Source organism: Haliotis cracherodii, unplaced genomic scaffold, assembly GCF_022045235.1.
Source record: "Haliotis cracherodii isolate W230 unplaced genomic scaffold, xgHalCrac1.p SCAF_2, whole genome shotgun sequence".
In the NCBI taxonomy this organism is placed as follows: domain Eukaryota; kingdom Metazoa; phylum Mollusca; class Gastropoda; order Lepetellida; family Haliotidae; genus Haliotis; species Haliotis cracherodii.
The window spans coordinates 32311679-32338556 of NW_027266275.1; the positions used below are offsets into that span (position 1 = coordinate 32311679).

Sequence of the window (26878 nt, forward strand, 5' to 3'; positions counted from 1 at the left end):
TGCATGTTTTTAATGAACGTATAATTTGCTCTCATCGTTCCATGACTAAGAGGGGGCACGGGTGGCCCAGTCGTCTAAGGCGCAGCGATTCGCTGTGCAGAGATGCGTCCCTTGGGCACGCCAGAAACCTATGATTGTGGGTTCGAATCCCGGTTCGCCCCAATTATGTTTCTAGGTTTGTCAGCACCATACCCGTGCTCGTGGGTTTCACCGAAGTGGTAAACGCCTGAGACCTGCATCACTTTGGGTTTTCCTCCCACATTAAACTGACACGCCGTAATATGACTGGAACACTCTTGAAAGCGGCGTTAAACCCAACTCACTCACTCACGCCATGACTAAGATTTTGCCAATGCACCCACTCCATGACAGGGTCGCGAAGGTCATGATCAACTCCTGTTTTAGGAAATGCCAGTCATAATGATGGCTAAAGAAAGACATTTCACAGGGTTCCAAATGGTCAACGTGACCCCATCCAACTTTATCACAAAAACAAGCTGGAAGACATTGATGGATGGATGTCTTCATCCCCATGGATGCCACAGAAGTAAGTCAGAGAAGATTTATCCAACCTCCAATAACATAAATTACAATCTTTTGATTGTAATTGCAGAACTCTTAGGGCCAAGTCTAATGAGTTACACTTGTTAGTGCAATATTGTGGACCGTCGGGTTTATGTCGACGAGGAACATATCTCAAACAAACTCATACACACACACACACACGCACGCACGCACGCACGCACGCACGCACGCACGCAGGGACACACGCACACACACGCACACGCACGCACACGCACACACCAACCCACTTCCCAAAGGGGTACTTATGACTAATAATATGAAACGATAATTAAACGAAGAAAACATGTTTATTTACCTTGTCATTACTATTTCCCGCACACGTATTCGTTGCAATATTAAACCAAAACGTTTTATCTTGTTTGAGATATCATTATCCAACGACAGGCATGCTGTGGGGGCACGTGTCACACATTTTGCAATACTGAGGGCAGTAGTTACAGGCCGTAGTCGGTTCTGAGCAGACGTTGAGCGATGACTGTAGCGAGGCACAGTCGGCTTTAGGAAGACGATCCACACACTGACTCGTAGGGGTTGATCCTACTCCAGAGACATGATCTGTCACAAAGAGCAAACAGAGTGATATTAAAATATTGTTTTTATGTTTATTTTTATATATGTTTATGATAACACAACAGACGGCAAAAATAGAAAAATGTCAGAAGCTATACATACGGCATGATCCTCCTTGCAGTTGGTAACCATGGAAACATCTTACACAATGTGAATCTGAGGAGGAGTTACACTCTGCTACCTGACAGCCCACATCAGGGACAGGACAGACTGTCAAAGAAGGAGATTATGGTATTTCTGACGAGCTGCTGGTTTGTTTCCTCACTTTTGAAATATCTATTTTTTAGTCATGTTAACAGAAACGCTGAATTAAATTCACAACGATCCAGAGATTTCTCATTTATGCTCTTTGTGGAACAGGGAGCACGAGTGGACGAGTCGTCAAAGGCGCCGCAATTTACTGTGCAGAGTTGTGTCCCTTAGGCACGCCAGAAACTTATGATTCAGGGTTCGATTCCTTCATATCCGTGCTCGTGAGTTTTACCAAAGTGGTAAACGTCTAAGACCTGTATCACTTCGGACTTTCTTCCCACATTAAGCTAACGCGCCGTAATATAACTGCAATTCTATTAAAACCAACTCCCTCACTTAATCACTCTACAACTCACTCTAATATACATGAATGGACATGGCTTCCAGCTCTCGCCGTGTCACTTGCCCTTGAGCACGCACAGGAAACCTATATACACCTTAAAGATTTTGGGACTTTACACACTTATCTGGACCCCATCTCAAGATTTACATTAATCTTACAAGAATGGAGAAAGAAAATATTTTACTATCACAAGCTGTTACGCTGATGAAGAAGCCAGGAGCACACTTCCTACACCAGTGTTTGAAGCAGCCGTCTCTGACGACGTCCACACAGTCAGGGATCAGGATCGTGGACGGACACGCTGACAGAGGAAATAATGCTAGGGATAAGCATCCGAAAAGTATCAATAGGGAAGTAGATGACTGGTATGCTGTTCAGAAGGGGAAATCGGCACCACCGGAAGCGCTCGTAAAAGTTACAACATCATAATCATCACGCTGTTTGCGAACGTGGGCACTTTTCACAATTCATATCACATGATATTTATTGCAGAAAATATATTCCTTGATATTTTCTAAAGACACTACCGACTAATACGTGGTAGAAGTTGTTATAAAAGGACGTGTTTCCGTCATAAAAAATTATAACCCAAAAAAAATCCAAACCTTACTTCATTTCCTACGTTTTTGGACATGGAATAAGTCGACATTTGAAGTCGATAAAAACACGTGTTCTTTAGATACAGTTCCTATCCACTCTTTCTGGATCAGTTGACAAAGACAATTTTACTGACGATCTTTTTCAACATGAGAAAATATTCACACTTCTTTCAAAATCTAATGCAAATTTATTCTTATTCATAATCAAGCTAAGGTAATCATTATTTAATGTGGGTAAGCACCGTTTGAGTACAATAAAGCGGGATGACTGCACGGCTTTATAAAGAAATATGTAGTAGCATAAACTGGCACTTAGATCAATGGATGGTTGAAAATAGTTCCAGTCTTCTGGCAGTGGCAAAGAGTATTTGCTACAATGCTTGAAGTCCATTTTCTGTTGAAATCATCAACATTAAAATTCAGAATTTCTATCACTCCAAGTACACATGCCACAAGACGCCAAATGCTATGTTCTTTTATTGCGGATGTTAATCTCCTCTCTATAACACCAAAATTACATCTATAACTGTAAAACCACACTGACAATATAACATAGGTATCTGGTGAAACCTACCAAGTACTGATGCCAAGAGAAGTATTCACAGTGTGTATGGGAGACTGCTTACATTACAGAAAGCCACTCACTCAATCTACAGGTTTGTGAATTAAGAATTATTTTTTTTGCTTAATAAATCAAATAAGTGGAAATAGACCTACACATATATGGAATAAATGCAAGTATACATAAAGAAAACATAACCTACCTGTACACTGGTTGTTAAAGAAGAAGAACCCGTCATTACATTTGGTGCAGGTCACCTGATGAGGATCTGTACATTCGAATTGTTGGCAATCAGGTCCTGATTGAGGGCACTCTGAAAGATGGAAGGAAAAGATGTCAAAGAAATTATCAATGTATCTGTGATGATAGTATAGGCATGTGTTATATAAGGCAGTATTTATTGTGCAAACCAATGTTATAAACATTTTTACTTCGAACACTGTATCTTGATTAGTTAATTCCAACAGAATGTCTTTATGATTTACTTAACCTTGTCTGTGTGTTTTATGGTGTGTATGACTGTCATTGTCACTTGATGTCTCACCTAAACAGGTGCTCCCTGTGAGGTAGAAGCCCGGATAACAGCTGGTACAGTGGACGTTGTTGGGGGAGGAGCAGAGCACATCCCGGCATCCAGCATGGGGACGAGGGCATACTGTTTGAGAAGATCTCCATGTTAGTCATAAATAGTTAGCATGAGAGTAGTATTCATAGCCGAATAAAAAAGTACCTGAAAGCTTCGTACAGTACATCAATAAAAAGCGATATGTGAATTCTGTAGTTACATCCACCACACTAATACTAGTATCTGTGCAATCAATGGCAACCAGGTTGGAAGATTTGCTCTTCACAATCAATTACTAGTGACACAGCTATTTGTATACAAGAGGCGTTGGGATAGCCTAGTGGTTAAAGCGTTAGCTCGATTCCGAGGCTACGGCGTGACGAGCGAACGCTTTAACAACGACACTACCTCACCGAAACGAGCTGATGGCTTGCATTTGTTCATTGCTAATCACCTATCAGCGCCTATTATCTGTTGGCTTCCCTTGTTTAAGTTTCCACATTTGTTATGGTATTACTTTTGTTGTTCTTAAATGTACATATATGTGCTCTCTGTTTCATAACATTCATTCACCTGATGGAGTGAGTATATACTCCGAAACGTTGTGCTCCTCATAGTTGACATCAATAAATTCTCTACCTCATGTCTATCACTTTTAAATGCCCTTCAAAGACATGATGTATGTTGTTTAAAAGGGAAAGGATCGTTTCCGAGGTTTAGAGTAAAACCTTGCATATTTACCAGTAAATTGTTGAAAGTCTCTTTTGCTATTCATTTTTTGTATTTTTTGCGTTCCAAAGCAGCAAGTCAGACTCATGTGGAAAGGAGGTTGTATTTTCCGGAGAATATCTAATATGCTGTGTTATACTTATTATAAAACTGTGTTTATTGTCTGCGTTTCCAAGGTAACATTTGGGACATTTGTTCAAACTTGAGTGCAATTCATATCCGGAGCTTAACGTATACGCAGTTCATAATTAACGTGAAACTTTGCATAAGAACCAAACAAGTGTTGAACTGCTGCCTCTGGCTATTTAAAATACTTAAAATTTTGAGATTTTGCGTTATTTTGGGTTAGTTCTTGATCAAAAGTTGTTTGATCACAGGGTGTCAACATTCATGGCCTTAGTAAAGATTTTTAAATGCTTTATGGTGGACATGTGGAGGACATTTCCAAATTTGACGCATTTGTGACAAACACGATGTACTATGCATTCCCTAATTTGACTTTTCTCACATGTTGTGGTTTTTTTCAGGTTAACAAGTGACTTGCCTTTAATGTTTTCGTGACGGGTGTCACCGCTGGGGCAGGGTATGATCATCTGTTTGAACACCTGGTATTATTATTTGATTGGGATTCATAAACACATGTACAGGTACTTATGAAATACTCGGAATCATACTAACAATTATAGTGATGCCTATTTGTGGCTAAATTTGAAGCCTTGCATCTCTGTTTCTTGTGTAACCAGCATCTCTTCATTGAAAGTCAATGTCTATTCTGAACTTACCCTCACAAGCAGCATCTTTCCTGTAGAATCCCTGCTCGCACCTGCTGCACCATCTGAACAGACTCCCGGATGAGGCCTCTTCCTCACAGTGGAGGATGGGGGTTTGGGATGGACAGGCTGAAACAAATAAGGAATTTCAGGCACACGTTTGATTTTATCACAATAAAATTAATTGAATTTAATAGAAAGATAGATAGATAGATAGATAGATAGAAGGATGATAGATAGATAGATAGATAGATAGATAGATAGATAGATAGATAGATATTTAAACTAACCATTGCACTTTCCGTTGACTAAGGTATAGCCTGCCCGACACTGCACACACACCGGGTTACCTGTCCCTTCACATCAGGCAAACGTGTTAATTACATGCACATGTTACTACGGTGTCAGATGCATTATTCTCATTTCTAGATATTTGAAACGATGAAAGCAACTGTGTTATTACTTCCGCAAAACGTGTGATTACCGTGTACAGATTAATAAAGCGAACGTTTTCAATTACCATTCTAGCCTTCATCGATCAATATCACATCCAATCATCTGCTTCTCAACGATTATATGAAATGAAAAACGTACTAAAACATTTACTGACGCTTGTACCCGATTCCATGAGAAATGGAATTTTAGGGGCAATTACCTGTTTCTCTGCATGTGTTTCCTGGTGTCTGAAAAATGTTTGCCACATATATATTTAATCTGTAAAATTAATGAACGTGTGTGTTAGGTTTAACGCAACATTAAAAACTTTGATTTATCCAGAGACAGATTAACTGAATATTAATGATCTTAAACAACACGAGATGCACGTATTCACAGTTGACAGTATCAGTGTCAAATGATAATTACCAGGAGACTAATTGTAACATTAACATCTGAGTAGAGTGGCGGTGTGCCAGAGTCCGTGGCCCGCACCGATACAGCAACCTGGCTACTGCTACTGTTTACTAGAGGAGCGACTACAGAGAGAACACCGGTGACGCCGCCCACAGCGAAGTGGGAGTCGAGACCACGAGGGTAGGTCCGGCTGATGCTGTACCTCACTTGACCATTGACCCCTACATCAGCGTCTGTGGCCTGTGGCGGATAAGGTTAACATATCTATAATGGTGTTATGACGCATAAATTCATTATCATGTCACCTGCAGTATACATTAGATGCTTAATTTGATCTCGAAAAAAGATATTTTTCAATTTGCTGTATTTGCCAGTGAAAAAACAATACCGGTAATTCCTCGATTCGGAAATCTGTTCTAAAGAAGTTAGCACTTTGTTGTAGCCTAGTTGAAAAGAACGCCAAGGTCAAATCTCGGAAGACGATTATAGTTGTTGATTACGGATATCAGATTGCTAAGCCTATTATTATTCTGAAGGCCACTGGCCAATATACAGAGACAGTGCATATATACATACAGCAATGGTACATGAATCCATACATAACTTACATCACAGTATTCCAGAATTTGCAAAACTTTGTCTCATTTTATAACTTTGATATAGATGTTCACATAAGTTTCTTAGTAACAATATATCGTTCGAATACTGAAGCCATCTAATTTTATTCATATTTAATATATTTATTAATCATGTTTGGATTATGGAAATACATTTTAGGGCGATAGAGGTGTTCTTATAGGAATAACATTAAGGTAAAATAATCTTAAATGTCCTTCTATCCAAAGATTACAAAGAGGACATTTGCGTCAATTTAAATCAATCTCCAACCACCCTCCGTTAACTTTCAACCCCGTTCTCACTTTTATCAACATATTACCTTGCTTTCTATCTATTAGTGAGTGAGTGAGTATGGTTTTACGCCGCTTTTAGCAATATTCCAGCAATATCACGGCGGGGGACACCAGAAATGGGCTTCACACAATGTACCTATGTCGGGAATCTTTCTATCTATTAAAAGGGTGAGGTACTTCTCAGGTTCGATTAAGCTTATATATTCTTATATACATGTATGTTTTGAGCTGTTTTCTATGTGCTGTTCCGTGATTGATTATATATATCCATTGCAACCATATTAAAAATGTCTAAGAAAGCAAATTTATATCCAACACACTGAGCAATCCATACAAATCCAAATCAATCAGTGCGTACGGTACATGCATATGTTTGGTATCCACAGTTATCATAGAACATAAACATATCACAGGCTTTCTTAGGAATTCTATCATTGTGCATTGTTTAGTCAAAGCATTGAAAAAGAATGTCCTCAAAATTAAGGTACTGAAGACATAAACATAACATGATTGTATTGAGGAAACCTCTTTTTGCAACCATGTAAACAAATCCCTGACATATTTGGTATAGAAATCAGTTGGCAAATGTGAGAATGTTGTCAGGGTGAAACACTATATCAACGTTACTGCAACAATCTGTTATTGCTTGTATCGACATGTACAAAGTCTTATCTGTTTCAGACTGTTAAAGAACTAGTAACGTGAGCTAAAACACATTAACCTGCATTTGGTTAACTCACCGATACAGATATGGGCCTACTAAAGCTGTGTTCGTTTTCTTTCAAGTATCCGTCATAATCTCTTCTGAATACTGGTGGATTGTCATTGGCGTCCGTGATGTTGACAGTGAGCTGAGCGGTGTCCTTCCACCCACCAGGGTCTGTGGCCTCCACAAAGATATAATACACAGACTTGGTCTCTCTGTCCAACTGATCAGAGGCCACAGTCACCACACCAGAGGAATTGATGGAGAACCTTGAACAGAGAATACACAGATAATATAAAGGAGATTATGACGGCGGTCTGTAAATGATTGAGTCTGGACCAGACAATGCAGTGATTGACATCACGAGCATCAGTCTACGCAATTGGGATCTATGACAGGCAGCAACCAAGTAAGCGAGTCTGACTACCGTTAGTTGCCTCTTTCGACAAGCATAGTCGCCTCTTACGACAAGCATAGTTGCCTCTTACGACAAGCATAGTCGCCAATACAGCAAGAATTATGCAACAGAATTCATAAGAACATAACTGAAAGTGTAAAAACTTCCATAAAACTGGAGTAAACATGGATTCAATAAGGTTTGTTAAGATGTTTAAATTGTTCAACACGCAAAAGATCAAATTCTACCTCGCAAATGTTGGGTTCTCTAAATACATAATGAGGAACTGTCTGCCTTTTTTCAGAAATATGTGCAGCAGCTGCAGAAGATAGGGAGAGGGAGGGCGACAGAACCACGTGACTGTGAAACGATATACATGTATGCAGTTATACATTCTGTTATACATAGATATGTAGGCAAGTCTATTGATGCAACGGTCTCCCATCATCAACAACAACAATGTACTTACATGTACATCATAGGAGATGCAAGAGAGCACAAGAGAGATGGACACAAGCGACGAACAATGAATGTGGGTTGTAACTCGATGATTTTTCATATTTCCGAAAACTATATGTTTAGTTTTGCAGTTATACAATAAACGGATGTTATAAAGGCCACCATGCTTACATTCCGTCGGCATCTCGAAGTGCATAAGTGACATTTCTGAAGGGGGGCAGATCGTGGTCTTCAGCCTGAAAAATAAGAATACTCACAGAAAACAGGTATGTGTCTATCATTGTTATACTTCATCGTTTCAAGTAGAAGTCTATATTTACTACGGGACACGCGTGCCACAGTGTTTCTCACTGTGTTGTTATGTTCCTTTAACGTTCAAGGATCCGCTAACTCTTTTCGATATTGTTTTCCTATTTTCAATTCCATTATGATTGTTGGTCCACATCAAACAGTGGTCATCGGTTTCATAAAGATCGTTTTATATCGTTCATTGTTGTTTAACACAACACTCAAAGCTGTTCCACACAAATATCCAGTATTGACAAGAAAGAGCAGTGACTGCTGTGAGTAATGTCCTAATTGAACTGTCTTGACAAATGTAGAGAGTGTGGATGAAGTTACATGTTACATTGTTACACATACCGTGACGGTGATGACAGATGTGGAGACCCCACTACCTTCCTGGGCAGAGACGATGTAATCAGACTTTGTAAAGTTGGGACTGTTGTCGTTCTGATTTGTTATATAAAGTCGAATGGTGGTAGATGCAGTATTTCTCTCTGGTGTGGACGTTTCGTTGGCCCAAGCCTGGACATTCACAGAAAGTGCATGTGCTTGGGTGCAGAATAATTATGTGAAACAGTCTCATTGTAGCATTGTATTGGAACGTTACCGCACAATGGATGAAAGTAGAATTAGGATTTCATCAATGAAGATAGTTACATCTGCCTAAAGGGTTTTATTCGTTAGACAGGGACTAGTATTTTTTATTATGAGATGCGTGCAAATATTTATTTATATTGATATCTGATTGTTTACTGACTAGACACAACACATTATAGATGTTTCAATGAGCAGTGATGCCTCCGTCAACACTGAGCAGGTATATTTCAAAATAAAGAAAGAAAGAAAAAAACATTTTATTGCATAGGTAAACCAAACAATATTTTAGTATGTCTTCAATATATGTATTAATGTCAATGTTTAATTTTGAAAACGTTTTTCACAAATAAAAAGACGAAGGTGCGAGGCACTTCTGATGCAATTGCATGCGTTGTGTTACCGTCAATGAAATACTTTGCCTCTGTTCATAATCGAGGATGGTGTTATCCTTCACTCTGATCTGTAGATTTGCTGATCCTTGGACAGTGGACGGGACAATCTCAAAATACCTCGTTGAATAATAATCCAATGTCAGTGATAGTTTGGCGTTGTCCCCCTATAAGATATTAAATATGCTTGAAAAAATTCAAATGTAGGAAGCTATTTCACTTCATCCTGAAAAACAAGTAGTCAATTCCGCTCAGACACAATAGAAAACATATTACCATTGCGTTAACAACTTCTTTATTGCTTATAACGACAATTTCAGGGCAACGTCTTGTCCCTTCAACGAAAATGTTTGAAAAAAAATAACTTGTCCTCAGTTGTAACAATAACAATATGTTAAATTGTGATACTATGGCTTTTCAGAAAAATAATGTACTGTGGTTCCAAATAAATTCTTTCATGCACCAAGAAGTACATCTTGAATCTCTGACTGTCTCGTTTGTCAGGATTTTAACGGATTTTGTTTCTTGCCTAAAATACTTCGCCATGCATAACATGCAGAGCCATTGTGACTCATAATGTCCTCAGACCTGGTCCTTGTCCTCTACATGTACTGTTTGTGTCGTGAAGGTGATGGGTATCCCTTTCGGCATGTTTTCCTGGATGGTAGCCTCGTAGTAGGAGCTGCTGAACCTGGGGGAGTTATCGTTCTTGTCCTCGATGGTCACGGTCACCGTGTCGCTGGCGGTAGCACCAAATGTACCCAAAGACGTCACCTCTACAGCCTGAACACAGAAGACCAGAGGACAGTGAATGAGAAGGGTTTTACACCCCATACTGTGTTATTCCAACCCCACACCTCAAGGACACCAAGAACTGTCTTTCTGAAAATACTCACACATAGAATCAAAATCTAGTCTTCCATGTAACAAAATAGTGCCCAACATCATGGCTACCTATCTCCCATAAGACTGTGTGAGACAATATCATAAATATAAGTGAGTGGCCTTATTTCGAATGCCTTCATTGTTCGTGTTAGTTGCACAAAGCCAACGTGCATGGGCTTCTTGTAGATGCATCACAGGCAAAGAGGACATGGGTTCGTTGTGCCCTTAAATGTGGGCATCAAGTAGTCAGTAAGAAGGTACGTCTGTGAAATGCAGGCCTCGTGATCACCAAATAGGATACAATTATTTAGGATTTTAAATTTCACCTGGACATCGATAACACATATCCCATTGTTCTTGAGGACTGTCCCGCTGTCTCTGTCAGCATAATGGATTAGGTCAATTGTTCCTTTTGTTGGGTCGATGTTGAAATATCCTGGACATGTGCCTAAAATATATCAAGGGATACATCATAATACGTAGTACTATGCTAATAGCCAATCATCAAGCATTTCTATAGTTCTCAAAAATTAAATATAAATACCGCCTGTGATCCTGTAGGTGATGTTGTTGGGGTAGCCTCTGTCTCCATCCTGAGCCGAGATCGTCACGACGTTGCTGTTCTGAAATCGGCATGTGTTGATAATTCACAATAATGTTCTGTGATACTTTGTAATAAAGTACTCGTCTATCTATGACAAGTTGTTTAATTGACAAAACAGTCACTGATGTCAAATAGAATTATCCTCACCACAGCATGGTCCTCCCAGATATCAGGTAAGTAAGGCCTTCCAGTAAAGTACGGTGGTGTGTCCTGGACATCTGTTACAGTCACAAACAGCTGGGCCTCGCTGGTCAGACCTCCTCCGTCCTGGTAGGAGGATATACATGTGTGAGTACGGTACGTTAACTTTGGTACATGTTCATAGACATTTACAATGACCGTGTCATTATACTGTTAAACATTTATAAATGGCTTCTGTGTCATACTCATGAGATAAAAAGAACAAGCAACATGTAGTCCGACAAGATGTTCCGAATTGTAGACAAAAACATGTCTCTGTCACAATCACACAAAAACGCCGAAACAAAATGGTAGTCCGCGCTATAACACAATATATAAACAATAACCTACACCCGCGAATCCTTGTAAAGTTCGGTTACTATACTAAGAGGCGACTGAATAGATCTTGGTTGATTGCGTGTCCTCGTACCCCGACGGGGTTCCACGTTGTTCATATCAAACACTCGGATGTCTGGTTATAGAGGGCGCAGTCATATAGTTAGAATATTGCTGAGTTTGATGTCAAGAATTAATGCCACCAGGTGGTCGCGAAATGGGTGAGCATATTCCGCACTGCTGTTATCATTCACTGTGAACAATGTGCTGGTTTGGGTACCCCTCCATAGGTGATCCTTCTGCTCCACTATAATGGTCAGGTTCACATAGAAACAATACCCCGACCGTCTTGGTTTAGGAAATAGATAGTTATCTCTCAAGAAGTGTAAGAAATACATTTTAACGCACAAGGCTACGCATGTGGCCCAGGCGTCTAAGGCGCAGCGTTTCGCTGTGCAGAGTTGCGTCCCTTGGGCACGCCAGAAACCTATGATTGTTGGTTCGAATCACGATTCGCCCCGATTATGTTTCTAGGTTTGTCAGCACCATGCCTGTGCTCGTGGGTTTCACCGAAGTGGTAAACGTCTGAGACCTGCATCACTTCGGGTTTTCCTCCCACATTAAGCTGACACGCCGCGATATACCTGTAATACTCTTAAAAGCGGCGTTAAACCCAACTCACTCACTCACTGACTCACAAGGTTTAGATGTATCATTGGATTGTTGGTTGTATACAAGAACAGCAAGAAGTATGGAAAACATGGAAAGAATAAACATCCAAATTCAATCAAATACTTACTGTAGCAACAATTGTGAACTGATAGAAACTATGGGTCTCATAGTCCAGGAGTCCAATGAGTGCCACGTTACCAGTCCTGGACACCTGAAACTTGCTTCTGACATCCGCACTTGATGTCTGAACATGTACAAAATCAGTGGATTTGTCATACAAGTAGAATTACACGCATATAAGAAGTTAAAACTTGCAATATTGTATTTATTCACATACAGACACTAACAATACCATACACTAAAATCTGATCCTATTATTTTCTGAATTGATACCGCTATTACATGACAAAGTATGTACTTCATGTTGTTGTCAGAAACGGTTAACCACTGATCTGACTTATGTCATCCTGGCATTAATTTCTTAATTAACAGTGTTTAAACATTTACATGATGGACTATAGAAGCATGTACCTTCAAGGTGTAGCTGACTAAGCCCCCTATCCCTGTGTCAGGGTCATCACTGTCGGCGGTGAAGATGACAGAGTTGACGCCGTGATTCTGAAATAAGGATCCAAATGTATTTTTTACAACTATAGATGTCGTTAATAGGATGACTTGAACTGAGTTGCTTTGAAATGCCAACCCTGAGCTCACATACTTCTTCATGTATGTATTTCTCTCATTAATCAGTATTTCTTGGCATCAAAGTAAACTATGTAGGTTTGTTAAATGCCGTTCTGTGTAGATTGTGGAAAAAAGCGTGCATATTGCTTAATTGCTATCTGTGCGAATTCCTTCATGCCGAGTTTTAAAATAGACGAATGCACAATGAAAGTTATACAACCTCTGGGACGGAGATAGAGTAGGGAAGCCCCAGGAACTGTGGGTGAACATCATTGACGTCAGTGATGATGACAGTCACAGTTTGACGGACTCCGTCCTACACACCATGAAGCATACATGTGTTAATATTGTAACACATTGTTTAAAACGCTCGACAATAGAGATCTTAATGTCCTACTGAATATTACTCAACATCACTGTGAAATTACGGCACTATAATCACCGGTATATAAGTCATACCTACAGGAGCTGATGGATTAGTTAATGGAAACAGGTTGTCATGAAGCTGACAAGTCTCCCTACCAGAGCTGATGGATTATTGGGTGGTAACAAGTTGCCATGAACCTATCTGAGTTGATGGATTAGTGGATTGAAACATGTAATTATGAAGCTGACAAGTCTACCTACCGGAGTTGATAGATAAGTGGATGGAAACAAGTTGTGAAGGTGACCAGTGTACTTACCAGAGTTGATGGATTATATTTAATGTAAACAAGTTGCCATGAACCCGACAAGTCTACCTATAAGAGTTGATGGATTAGTTAATGGAAACAAGTTGCCATGAACCAATCTGAGTTGATGGATTAGGGGTGAGAAACATGTAACTATGAAGCTGACAAATTTACCTACCGGAGTTTGTGGATTAGTTGCCGTAAAGACCAGTCTCAGCGAGCTGCCGTCCTGAATATATGAATGCATATCATCCGCAGAGATATTTTTCATAAGCAGAACATGAGGAACATTTGTCTATCACCTGTTATTTAGAGTAAATTTCTAAAGCTGTACAACGCACTCAGCGTCAGTTATGTCAGTTAATACATATTGACGTTTTGAGAGATATTGACTATATGATCCCAAAAACGTAAGGGATATTGAGAATCAGCTTGACAATATGGTATTGGCAAATGAACATGTTAACAAGCATGAAAAAACTCACATCCCCCGCCAATATGACATGTCCGGTGTGTGCAATGCATTAGCTCCTGTGAACTATGTTCACTGGGCCTTTATGTAAAGAAATATAGTACGTTTTTCAAGATCTGCTCCGGAAACGAGGACTACCTCCATTTTCAGTCTAAATCAAAGTCGTTGCCATGGAAACTCGAAAAATAACTTTAAATTTTTTTCCAAAACTACCCAAAGGCACCAGTTCACCACTAGACCTATCAATGTGCAGAATATGGTGAAGAAAAAATGGTACGGTTTTCAAGATCTGCTCCGGAAACGAGGACTACCTCCATTTTCAGTCTAAATCAAAGTCGTTGCCATGGAAACGCAAAAAATATTGTTTTCAAAAATCCCAAACTATCCAAAGGCACCAGTTCACCACTAGACCTATCAATGTGCAAAATATGGTGAAGAAAAAATAGTACGGTTTTCAAGATCTGCTCCGGAAACGAGGACTACCACCATTTTCAGTCTAAATCAAAGTCGTTGCCATGGAAACTAAAAAAATATTGTTTTTAAAAATCCCAAACTATCAAAAGGCACCAGTTCACTACTAGACCTATCTATGTGCCAAGTATGACGAAGAAATATGGTACTGTTTTCAAGATCTGCTCCGGAAACGAGGACTACCTCCATTTTCAGTCTAAATCAAAGTCGTTGCCATGGAAACTCGAAAAATAACTTTTTTTTTAAATCCCAAACTATCAAAAGGCACCTGTTCACTACTAGACGTATCTATGTGTCAAGTATGACGAAGAAATATGGTACGGTTTTCAAGATCTGCTCCGGAAACGAGGACTACTGCCATTTTCAGTCTAAATCAAAGTCGTTGCCATGGAAACTCAAAAAATAACTTTTTTTAAATCCCAAACTATCAAAAGGCACCAGTTCACAACTAGATCTATCTATGTGCCAAGTTTGGTGAAGAAATATGGTACTGTTTTCAAGATCTGCTCCGGAAACGAGGACTACCACCATTTTCAATCTAAATCAAAGTCGTTGCCATGGAAACGCAAAAAAAAACTTTTTTTTAAATCCCAAACTACCAAAAGGCACCAGTTCACCACTAGATCTATCTATGTGCCAAGTATGGTGAAGAAATATGGTACGGTTTTCAAGATCTGCTCCGGAAACGAGGACTACCACCATTTTCAGTCTAAATCAAAGTCGTTGTCATGGAAACTCAAAAAATACCTTTTTTAAAAATCCCAAACTATCAAAAGGCACCAGTTCACCACTAGATCTATCTATGTGCCAAGTTTGGTGAAGAAATATGGTACGGTTTCACGATCTGCTCCGGAAACGAAATGTGACGGATGGACAGACGGAAGGACGGACGGGAGGACGGACGGACGGACGACACCCATACCTATATCCCCCTTCCACTTCGTGACGGGGGATAATAATATGATCATATCTGCTGAGGAGTAGGCGATCAGATCTATGGGGGTCTAATAGGTGGTGTGCTGAGATGGTGGCGCACTAGGTCGTTAAAGAGGTCAGAGGTCATATTCGAAATTTGCTATCTGCAATTTGTCTATCACCTGTTATTTTGAGTAAATTTCCAAAGATGTACATGTAATTCAAACGCACTCAGCGTCAGGTTACGTCAGTTTATACATTTTGACCTTTTGGAAAATGATAGTGGTTGATGCATCTTGAAGCGTCTACAAATGACGTCCCATACGAGTTCCTTTAGGGAAAGGTAGGGACTGAGTGCTGGTCATGGCATGACATGGACGTGTTGCAGTTGGAGGAATGAGCACGTGCATTATCATTTTGAAAGATGAAATGTTGCCCAACACGTTGGGCAAATGGCACTACGAGTGTTGCAATGATGTGGTTCCGGTGGCATTGACTTGTGACACTGCCATGTACAATATGGAGCGCAGTTCGGTCAGTCATTGTGAGTCAACCTCTTACAATTATGGACCCACTCCCAAACCGACACGACGTCAACGTCCATGAAACGCTCATAAAGACGTCTCCAGACCCGATTTCTTTAGGTCATGGAAGACGACAGTGAAACTCGATTCGTCAGAAACATTGACATTAGCCCAACGTCGGTTATCCCAGTGTTGACGTTCCCTACTCCTGCTCCTGTCCGGCTGTACAGGTAGCACCCACTACCCAAACAATTTGCAGAAAAACGTAAATGTTTGTTCATTGCCTAACGCTGCACATTGGTGTTCCTGTCATGCGACGGCGGCCTATAAACAATCTAACATCTAAATATTTGTTTAAACAGTCCGCGTGCACAATTTTATTATGATAACTATTTTACATTTGTTAGTGATATTTTCTCGTTTCCCCACGAGATAGGACATTGTAGTGAGCGATAGAAGACTGTAAGCATTTAACAGATAAGTCTGGCAAACACCTGACAATTATACAGGTTGTATTCCGTTTACCAAGCCGTGATAGATTCTGGAATATTGCTCAAATCGGGGTTATAATATACTCATCCACTAATCACCATTTACCGGCCCATTATCAGCTGTGAGTGTGTGAGTGAGTAGGTGAATATTGCCTCCTTAAAACTTTTTTTTAAAATGATTTCATAAGGAAGAAACACAGCAGTTCACCAGAAATATTATGAAATAATAGTCTGTTCCCTCCCTGATGTGGCTGTCAGGAGCACTCCTCCTAAGATGCACATATGTTACACTGTTTTCATGGATACCAACTACACCCGACGCAAAGGAGTTAACTGACTATTAAAGTCTAGTTTCCACCCTTGCCTCAATGGACTGGAATTTCGTGGCTCAAGCGTAGCGCCACCAGCAGATGTTAAAAGTACTTCTTCACTGTATGCACCTCATATTGACCGCACAGATTCGTAAAGACTATCTCATCGATAATTAAAACCTACACTGTAATAAAGGGCCGGTGGCCACTTTACTGAAATAGATCTCTCTCTCTCTCTCTCTCTCTCTCTCTCTCTCTCTCTCTCTCTCTCTCTCTCTCTCTCTCTCTCTCTCTCTCTCTCTCTCTCTCTCTCTCTCTCATAACTCCGATAATGCAACATACTGTGTGCAAGATTTACAGGAAACACTTACTGTCTCATAGTCCAGCTGCCTCTGTAGATCTATACTGGCATTGTAAAAGCCAATTTTACTAATATGCTGGTCAAGATACACGTGTTGTTGTGTTGTCGGTGATGCTGTCAAGGTGATGTGGGAAGGGGTTGCATCTCTGACAGTCAGAACTCCGATAGAAGAGCCTAGAACATATTGGCAGATTCGGGTTGGTGAATTTATGTTCGCTGATGCTGTTCCTGAAACTCGGTTTTACATTAACTTGAACACTGCACTTCAGAACAATTTGTTATCGTTTCCTGAAATCATACTTATGATGAACAATTGCTAAACCTACGACTCGTGTATGCAGATCATTTGAACATAAGTTGTCATACTTGTACAGATGGTATGCTATTGAGTTATCACACAGATTCTTCATTATTAAATGCGTCATACGTGAAGGTACCTGAAATGTGTGTCCCGATTCGAGCTGTGGCGTTGTTCTATTACACTTACGACTACAACCCAGACCCAACATCGGACAACATCTCCGTCAATATGGCCACGTCTTTGTGTGCACTTACCTGCTGCTGTGTCCTCAGGTACCTGTATTGTATTTATCGGATCAAATGTAGGCGGCAAACAAACCACAACTGTAAAGAAAAACAGAAGAAGAAGTGTATCATCGATACCCTGATCAGGCGTTAGTTGAAGAACAGAAACGACTTACATAATACTTGCTAAGTATATAAAATTATTTAAGAATGACATGATACGTTATAGAATTCACTTGTCTTTGAAATATTCTATTATTCAAATGAATATTCAAACTATCCAAAGTATGGTTTCTGTTCATGTGTCCTGTGTTGATGATATCAGCTACATGGACATGTGTCAGCAGCAAAGAGTAAAGGACATACACAAACTACATCATCACTCCGAATCTAAAACGATGTTCATTTTCCAAACTGCTGACAGAGTACCCTCCTTTAACTGCCTTAAGTACATGACCAAGGGAAGACCAAAGACAAGTTAGTTAACGTGTGAAACATATTGTAACCTGTGTCCGCGATCTTAAAAAATGATAACGCTTATACCGTTAATATTCGTGTAGCTTTGTCACATTAATATCGCAGTATCGATCGATTGATGAAACATTGACATCCATTGTTATCTTTTTTGTTGTACAATCCAGTATGTTGACATGAAAGGGATTATAATTACAAGACAATGAAAAACTAATGATATAGTATATTCTAATAACATTATCACTATTATTCATTTTGTAACATGAAACCAAAGTGAAATCATTCATCCACAGACTAAATAACACATTGATGCTATGATCATGCTTGCTTTTTCCACACATGTAAGTATGCATGGCTGTCATACGTCATAAATTACAATGATAAATGTTACACCACGTGACTCACCCTTCCAGAGAGAAATAAGTAGGACAACTGCTGGTGTCCATTTGGGACCCGTCATCTCCGTGCAGCTGTGTAGAAACAGCTAGAATCAAAAGAAAGAGGTATCTAAAAACGGGGCTACGTGTATTCTCAACGATCTTGTTCTCATTTTTAGTCCAGGTGGAGACGTTGTATCTAGTGCCAAAATCTAGTGTACAAAACTGAGGCACTGCCTCTCTAGATGCGTCCTAAGCTGACATACATTAGTCTATGCGATGCGCCAACATCGATGTAAATAAAATGTTAACAATGGTGTCTACAATAGGTTAACAATTGTGTCGTCAATACGTCAACAATGATGTCTTCAATACGTTCACAATGATCTATGCAATAGGTTAATAATGATGTCTACAATAGGTTGACAACTGTGTCGTCAATACGTCAATACTGATGTCTACAATACGTCAACAATGATGTCTTCAATACGTCCACAATGACCTATGCAGTAGGTTAACAATGATATCTACAATATATTAACAATTGTGTCGTCAAAACGTCAATTATGATGTCTACAATACGTCAACAATGATGTCTAAAATATGTCAATAATGATGTTTACAATGCACTCACGATGATTTATGCATTACGTCAACAATGATGAATGCATAACGCCCACAACACTTAACATAAATTTGTGAACGTATGCTTCGTTTGGAGTATCATCGACGCTTTTAATCGAACGATATGAATAGTAAATCCTTTAGCAATTATTCGACGCAAATAAATATCATGAAAACGGATTTAGTCGATCAAAATAGTAGCATCATATACATTATATATGTATGTCATGATTTTGTTCTCACACTCTTACTCTTAAAACGTCTATGTACAGAAGTACCTGTACTAAACGTGTTCATTCACAAAACATCCGTATGTTCGATTACAGCTACAACTATTTTTAGTTTTACACTTGGTTTTCTGTGTTAGGAGACAGCCCGAAATGCCCAGTTGAGTCTTTTGTGAAATAGCTTCTCCTTCTGAACAAATGTTGTGCCTAGCTAATCCAATAACCAAATTGAAAGGAACACAATGTATATTATTACAGTGCTATGCACCTCGGCCACAACCATTTTGACTCTCGTCAAAAAGTAATTAGCAAACTCAGAATGAGATGTCGGTTATAAATCTTATTAGTGTTAGATGACCCCAGGCCTCACCAACTCGATAGTAAAAGGGTTGTAAACAATGAAGGGAATTGAACAGGGGTCTTAAGTGCACGACCCAACACATTTACCACAAGATTTCTCCACACCTCCATTTATGGTGACTTTTCGCATGGGATGCACTGGATTGATACATACCTAGACTAATTCCTGTCCCTGTGATGAATCCCCCTGTAGGAGTACCTGGAGTACCTGGAGTATACGAACCGGATTCTTGATCACATGCCAACTGGGATGCACGGACCAGGATGTTGCATCCGACCGAGGATCGTGATGTAAATAGGAGTCGTTATCTCGACTCTCTGATGAGATATGACCACGCCACTACTTGAACTTATACTATCTGGCTGACATGTACAAGCACAGTCATCTTTTATTATCTAATCACGCTTGCACATTGCGCATACTTTATACTGTTGTAAATAACATGGTGACTGCCGTGTATATTTCGGTCGACTGCAGGATTTGCAAAGCATGTGTACCGCCAAACGTGCGTCGACAGATGTTTTCCAAATCTTTTCCTGTTTTAAATAAACATGCTCAAGTGATTTGATTCACTTCGCGAGATAAGACAATTAAAAGACGTTTTATTACAGTGTAGGTTTTGATTATCGATGAGATAGTCTTTACGAATCTGTGCGGCGGTCAATAGGTTCATTTTCAGGACGACGACCCCCTGTGTCGTATGAAAACAAACTAGCAAAAATTGAGGTCGTCGTCCTGCGAATGGAAAAATTCGAGGGGTCGTCGTCCTGAGAATACCCCGGTCAATACGGGGTGCATACAATGAAGAAGTACTTGTAAAAGCTGCCGGTGGCGCTAAGCTCGAGCCACGAAATTTCAGTCCATTTCGGCAAGGTTGGAAACTTGCCTCTATAGTCAGTTAACTCCCTTGCGTCGGGTGTTGTTGGTATCCATGAAAACAGTGTAACATATGTGCATCTTAGGAGGAGTGCTCCTGACAGCCACATCAGGGAGGGAACAGACTGAAGAAAAAGGTTATAATATTTCTGGGGAAGCTGTGTTTCTTCCTTATAAAATATTTTTTTTAAAGTTTTAAAGAGATTCTCTATGTAGGATTCATTCCATCCTCTTGACTGTTGCAAAATGCGTCCAATTTTTGTCACTTACTCTGGCGCAACATACAAGAACTATATATTGCTTATCATAATATACTGAACCGCAAACGAAACATCACCATGGATAGATATATGAGCAACCTTATCTCTCCAAACGATGTAAAAATACTTAGATACATGTTTAAAAGATAAAACTTGGCAAAACTGATCATCAAGGTTAAAATTAAAGTGTCGAATGTTCTTAAAGTGAAGCACAACACTAGTCTCTGAGAAAATGGCATCACAAGTCAGTATCTCGTGTGTCTGCCATGTGCATTGATGACTGCTGTGCAACGTCGAAACATGGAATGAATGAGGCCATAGGCACTTGAGCCCACATTCTGAGGAACGCCTGATGCAGTTCAGCTGTAGTTGTCGGCCTTAGTCGGACGTCATTTAGCCGTCTTTGAATCTCGTCCCACAGGTGCTCAATCGGATTTAAATCGGGACTGAGGGCAGGCCACTGCATGGATCTGATGCCATTCTGCTGGAGGAAGTCTCCTGTTGGTCTCGCAGTGTGTTATCCTGCTGAAACTCGTGGTTGCGGCGACGTGCCAAATGAGGTATGGCATGTGGTCTCAAGACTTGATCAATGTACCGAGCTGCTGTGACACCATTACCTCTCCCTGGTCTGATGTTCTGGAAGACCACAGGGCCGTCCCTCTGTGCAGGACCAATTCAATCCCACACAATGATGCTCGGACCACCACACGAGTCTCTCTCAACACCACAAGCATCGTCTGAGAGGAGAACTCTTCTTCACTGCTGATGGCGCCAATGCTGGTGCTGTGTTGCCCACTGAAGATGGTCCCGGCGATGACATGGTGTCAGAATGGGTCCTCGGTGTGGCCTGTGACAGTGGAGGTGTCTGCTCGTCAATCGTCGACGCACTAATGTGTCGCTGGTGTGTCCCCATGGTCTGTCGAGCAGTTTCCGCAGCAGTAACAAAGCGAATATGAAGATGCTGCCGCACAATCTGACGATCCTGACGTCGGGTGGTGACCCTTGGTCTTCCACTACGTGGTCGGTCATCTGTAGTGTTGGTGGTCTGGTACCGTTTCTAGAGCCTGTATATGATCATTACGTGGACTTGAAATGCATTGGCTACTCATCCGGCGTTTTGTCCAGCTTGGTGTCGCTGATTTCTTGTCATTCTTGGCATGTGGTAGCAATTCACTAACGAATGAATGTTATCCAATCTGGGTGGGTTTTTATAGGGCAAGAAATGGGGGAATGCATATGCATTTCAATTTGCACGGAACTCAAGTGCATCGGGTTACCATGGCCGTTGCCGTGATGCGTTTGGGCGAATACACTGACAGAGTAGACTGACAGAGGACATAAGGCCAGTGATAAGTATCCGAAATATATAAATAGGAAAGTAGAAGACTAGAACGCTGTTCAGAATGTATAATCAGCACCATCACAGGTGCTACTTTATAATCATCAAACAATAATGTGTCATTTGATTTGTATTTCCGAAATATTTACGCACTATTGTATTCAATATTAGAAAAGTTAATGTGTTATTGTGAATCCAACTGTATTATTACTTCGTCAAAACATGTTATCAACGTGTATAAAGAACGTTTCTAGTTTCCAGTGCAGACATTATTGAAAAACATCACAAATATGTCATGTCATGTACCCAATCCACAAGATTTACCAGCTGTGCTGGGCCATTTACCTGTTTCGTCACCTTTATTTCCTGGTGTCTGAAAAATGAAGGCATATATTATAAATACCTCCAACATGAACGTGTGCGATAGGTTAAACACAACTTTAAATACTTTATACATAATATATTGATCCAGATATGACAACAAAATTTATAAGACTAATAATTCTAAACAATATAAGTTTACGGTATCAGTGTCAAATGGTAATGACCAGGAGACAAACTGTAACATTAGCATCTGAGTGTAGTGGCGTTGTGCCACTATTAATGAGAAACGTGCTGTAACATTTACTGACGCTTGTACCAAATCCATGATAAATTGAATTTTAGGGGTAATTTATCTGTTTCTCTACATGTGTTTCCTGGTGTCTGAAAAATGTTTGCATCATATATATAATCTGTAAAATGAGCATATGGGTTAGGTTTAACGCAACTTAAATTTTTTTTTTTTTAAAAAGACAGATTTACTTAATGACCTTCAACAACATGAGATGCACGTATTTACAGTTGACAGTATCAGTGTCAGATGATAATTACCAGGAGACTAATTGTAACATTAACATCTGAGTAGAGTGGCCGTGTGCCAGAGTCCGCGGCCCACACCGATACAGCAACCTGGGTACTGCCACTGCTTATTAGAGGAGCGACTACAGAGAGAACACCGGTGACGCCGTCCACAGCGAAGTGGGAGTCCAGACCACGAGGGTAGGTCCGGCTGATGCTGTACCTCACTAGACCATTGACCCCTACATCAGCGTCTGTGGCCTGTGGGGGATCAGGTTAGCATATCTATAATATCTATAATATCCTTGCTGATCTGTTGTCTTTACACATATGAGTTCGGAATTTCTGCCCGGATTTGCAAAATCAAAACATGGGAATTTGGTCAAGAAGTTAAACTGTAGATTCAGGTTGACTGATAATTTGACAGGATTTAATGATAGCCGCAGAGTCAGTTATCATTCAACAAATCACCTTCCATATTGATACTCTTTTGCCAACGACGATGAAGGGATTTTATCCCAGTTTCGTGTAAGGCCTTCTCTTGACTGTCCAAAAACGTTCCCACAGCTGCTATGACGTCATCGTTGGAGTCGAAGTGGCTTCTGTTGAGAGCAATCTTCATGTTTTGATGGAAGTCTGACAGAACCAGGATAATTCAGGAGAATTGGGTGGGTGCAGAGTTCAAAGCCACACTCGTTGATTGTAGCCATGGCAATGGCTGATTTGTGTAATGGCGCACAGTCCTGATGTAAGAGCTTTCTGAGCTTCCCACGTCTTGTAGTCTCAATTTCATCCCGCAATAGCCTCAAATGTGCAGCATTATGTGTTCCATTTTGTAGTACTGTCTGGCCTTTCAGAAGAATGTCCAACATTTTGCAGCCCTCAGTATCACAGAACATGGAGGCCATAACATGTCTAGTTGATAGTAGAGTCTTTGCCTTCTTTGTTAGTGGTGATGCTTCTCCTGTTTCGATTATTGTTTGAACTCAGGCACTAATAACCTTTCTGGATCACCTTCAAACACCTAGATTATCACGATAAATGTGTGCCGGGTGTGTTTTTATCCCACGCCACGAAGCGCTTTTCAACTTAGTGCATACTGTGCAAAGGAGACAAGTTTTCTCAGAAAGTATTTACATGAATGAAAGTTTGAATGCTTAATATCTAAGAGATACTTGTCAAAACCGTCCCGTCAATTATTTGTTTTCAGAGTCATAGCCCTTCATCCATGTTATTTATCTTGGTTCATAGCGTGTGCAATGGTAACAAGTCTTCTCAGAAACTACTGAAGTTAGCTTATCTAAGAGATTCTTCTCAAGACTGGGTTATTTTTCCAGAGAAGGGACCTTTTGTGTGTATTAATTTCACATTTAATCAATTTTTCTGATGACATAAAAATCTCTTTTTAAGTCTTTATTGAACTTTTTTATAGTTGATTTTCAAACAAACCTCTGGCGGGGCATAGTGATGACGCTGTTTTCTTGTTTATCAGATGTCGGAAGCTTTAGAACCATACGTGCTGATACTTTCTTCGTTGCCACAAGTCATCACCCTATTATGGTTTCTCTGAGATCATTTCTGGTGTTACTTGCGTCACAGTCATTCCATGACTGGTGGTGTCTTCAAGGCAATCTCTGCGCGCTTAAGCTCTGCTGACCACCACTTTAGGGTTGCATAGGAAAGGGCGTCCTTCTCTCGTGTTGTACTCTTATCTTCATGGATGGCTTTTGCTGTTAAGCTCATTTTCTGCAAGCACTTGACTTTGACCCTGCATGTTCCTCAAGCTCTTCCATTTTCCAATTGTCACAAACCAATGCCTATTTTGCTGACTTAATAACAGTGAAACAATTTGACTTAAGTTTGTGTGGATATATTTCTATGACATCATGTAGTGTTCACTATTTCGTGAGGCTCCGAACTTCTTAATTAACCCTCATATGGGTATTCAAATGACAGCGATACGACCCTTACTCAAGATTTGTTTTATCAGGGTTACATCATTAAGACCTCAGAGAGGCTTTCTAAAAGGTTGACATGTGGCGGAACTTTCCAAATTTGACGCATCTGTGAATGATGTCCGATGCAATTCACTTTTTGTTTGTGTGTTTGTTAAGGTCGACACTTGTCTTGCCTTTGCATGTGGTTGTGATGGGTACCACCAGTGGGGCAGGAAACGGTCACGTTTCGCAAACACCTGACGTCGTAACTATATGATAGTGATTAAAAACATCTGTCTGTAATATATATTTCTTATAATTATGGATATGGTCTAATTGCTTATATTTATATACCTACACATTACAATGCACAGGCTTGTCTTGTCTACTCAACCACAATGGTGGAAAAGACCTGCGTCGATTGTAAGATACGCCGCATATGTAGACACAACCTAACAAGACTATATTAAACTGGGATTATCAGTTTTCGGGTATTTATATTAGTGTGTGATGGATGGGTTGTTTCTTACTGATAATAGATTAATATTTCACTACTCCGAAATTGATGTCAAAGAGAACACAATGGGAGTGCTTTACATTCCGTAGGCACCTCTTAGTGTATAGGTGAAATTTCTTAAGTTGGGCAGATCGTCGTCTACAGCCTGACAAACAGTAAGATTCTAAGAAAACACGCATGTACCTGTCTGTCATTGTTATATTTCTTAATTTGAAGTGGAAGTCTATATGAAACTACGGGACACATGTTGCACAGTTGTCTCACTCTGCAGCTGTTTTCTCATCTGATCATGGGCTCGAATCCTATATTGAAACTCCCAACGTACCGTGGTCGTGGTGGTACGTTTTTATCCTTGTGTTTGTTATTTAGCATAATGTTCAGCAATATTCCAACTGTATGACAGAGGTACTTAACTAACGGTCTATAGGCCAGAAAAAACAGCGTTTGCTACCATGACACAACGTCCCAAACCGTCGGGGTACGGTGTCACGCTGTAAACCAAGTCACAAAGCTTGACCACCCGATTTTGGTGACAACAAAGAGACACTGTTGGCTACCTGCGCCAACGAATGGTACACATGGGTCAAAACAGTTGGGCTGATCAACATCACACACTGATATATATAACAAATGCTATCAAATGTTTGTTATACATACCGTGGCGCGGTGATGACAGATGGAGAAACTCTGCTATTCTCCTGGACTTCTGACTAGGTAAAGTAGGGACTGTTGTCATTCTGATTTGTTACATTGAGCTGAATGGTAGTTGATGCACTGTTTCTCTCTGGTGTGGACGTTTTGGTGGCCGACACCTGGACATTTACAGCCAAAAAGGTGCATGGGATTTGAGATGTATAATGTACATATCATATGAATAATCAGCAGATGGTAATCGATTGTTCAACTCATCATTGTCATTGACCCTGGACCAAATCGGCACATGTGAGTGTCATCTGTTCGCAATATATTGTATGGCGACCACTAGATTCCAAAGCCAACTGTCATCGCCGTCTAATGGAAGCAATCAGATACCAAATTGTGGTCTGCGGAGTGTTCACTCACTCTACCTACAGTGCTTGTGCTAACTTCAGAGGTTCTGTAGTTGTGTAATGCCATGTTAAACAAGCACCAAGCAGTGTATTTTCAATCTAAAAAACCCAAATGGCATTACATGGAAGCGCAGTATTTTAATAGATATACATAATTTAGCAGACAGACAATTTCAAGTCCACGTGTTTCTCTTTTTGTGATTTTCTAGTGCCTAATGTTGTGTGTGCGACCATGCAGGCTGATACACGTCGTCATACTGATGTCATTCTCCTGATGAAGTCATAGGCGATTCTGCGCCATTTCTCCAAAAGAGCTTGTTCCCT

At 40.2% G+C, this 26878-nt stretch overlaps 1 protein-coding gene across 1 annotated transcript; it reads right to left on the bottom strand.

Moving 5' to 3' along the window:
• Positions 1-853: 853 nt before the first annotated feature.
• Positions 854-26241, bottom strand: LOC139468931 (cadherin-related family member 1-like). The gene is made up of 26 exons (XM_071251072.1): positions 26163-26241; positions 23617-23687; positions 23085-23312; positions 22557-22584; positions 17704-17772; positions 17159-17322; positions 13153-13248; positions 12780-12866; positions 12376-12492; positions 11208-11327; positions 11001-11079; positions 10783-10904; positions 10160-10354; positions 9583-9738; positions 8943-9107; positions 8472-8536; positions 7479-7713; positions 5840-6067; positions 5631-5658; positions 5266-5331; positions 4988-5104; positions 3456-3566; positions 3114-3224; positions 1935-2051; positions 1258-1365; positions 854-1140 (listed from the first exon to the last, which is right to left on the bottom strand). The coding sequence occupies exons 1-26, from the start codon at positions 26239-26241 to the stop codon at positions 956-958; spliced, it is 3147 nt and encodes a 1048-aa protein (XP_071107173.1). The 3' UTR covers positions 854-955.
• Between the last annotated feature and the right edge of the window lie 637 nt (positions 26242-26878).

Bases quoted from the DNA above. Each gene is read 5' to 3' on its own strand.
- LOC139468931 (XM_071251072.1), bottom strand. From the start codon at position 26,241: ATGACAACAGTCCCTACTTTACCTAGTCAGAAGTCCAGGAGAATAGCA. The intron at 12,493-12,779 runs GTACATGCTTCT...GTACATGTTCAG, and splicing joins TAGTCAGCTACACCTTGAAG to ACATCAAGTGCGGATGTCAG. The intron at 1,141-1,257 runs GTATGTATAGCT...TCTTTGTGACAG, and splicing joins ACTGCAAGGAGGATCATGCC to ATCATGTCTCTGGAGTAGGA.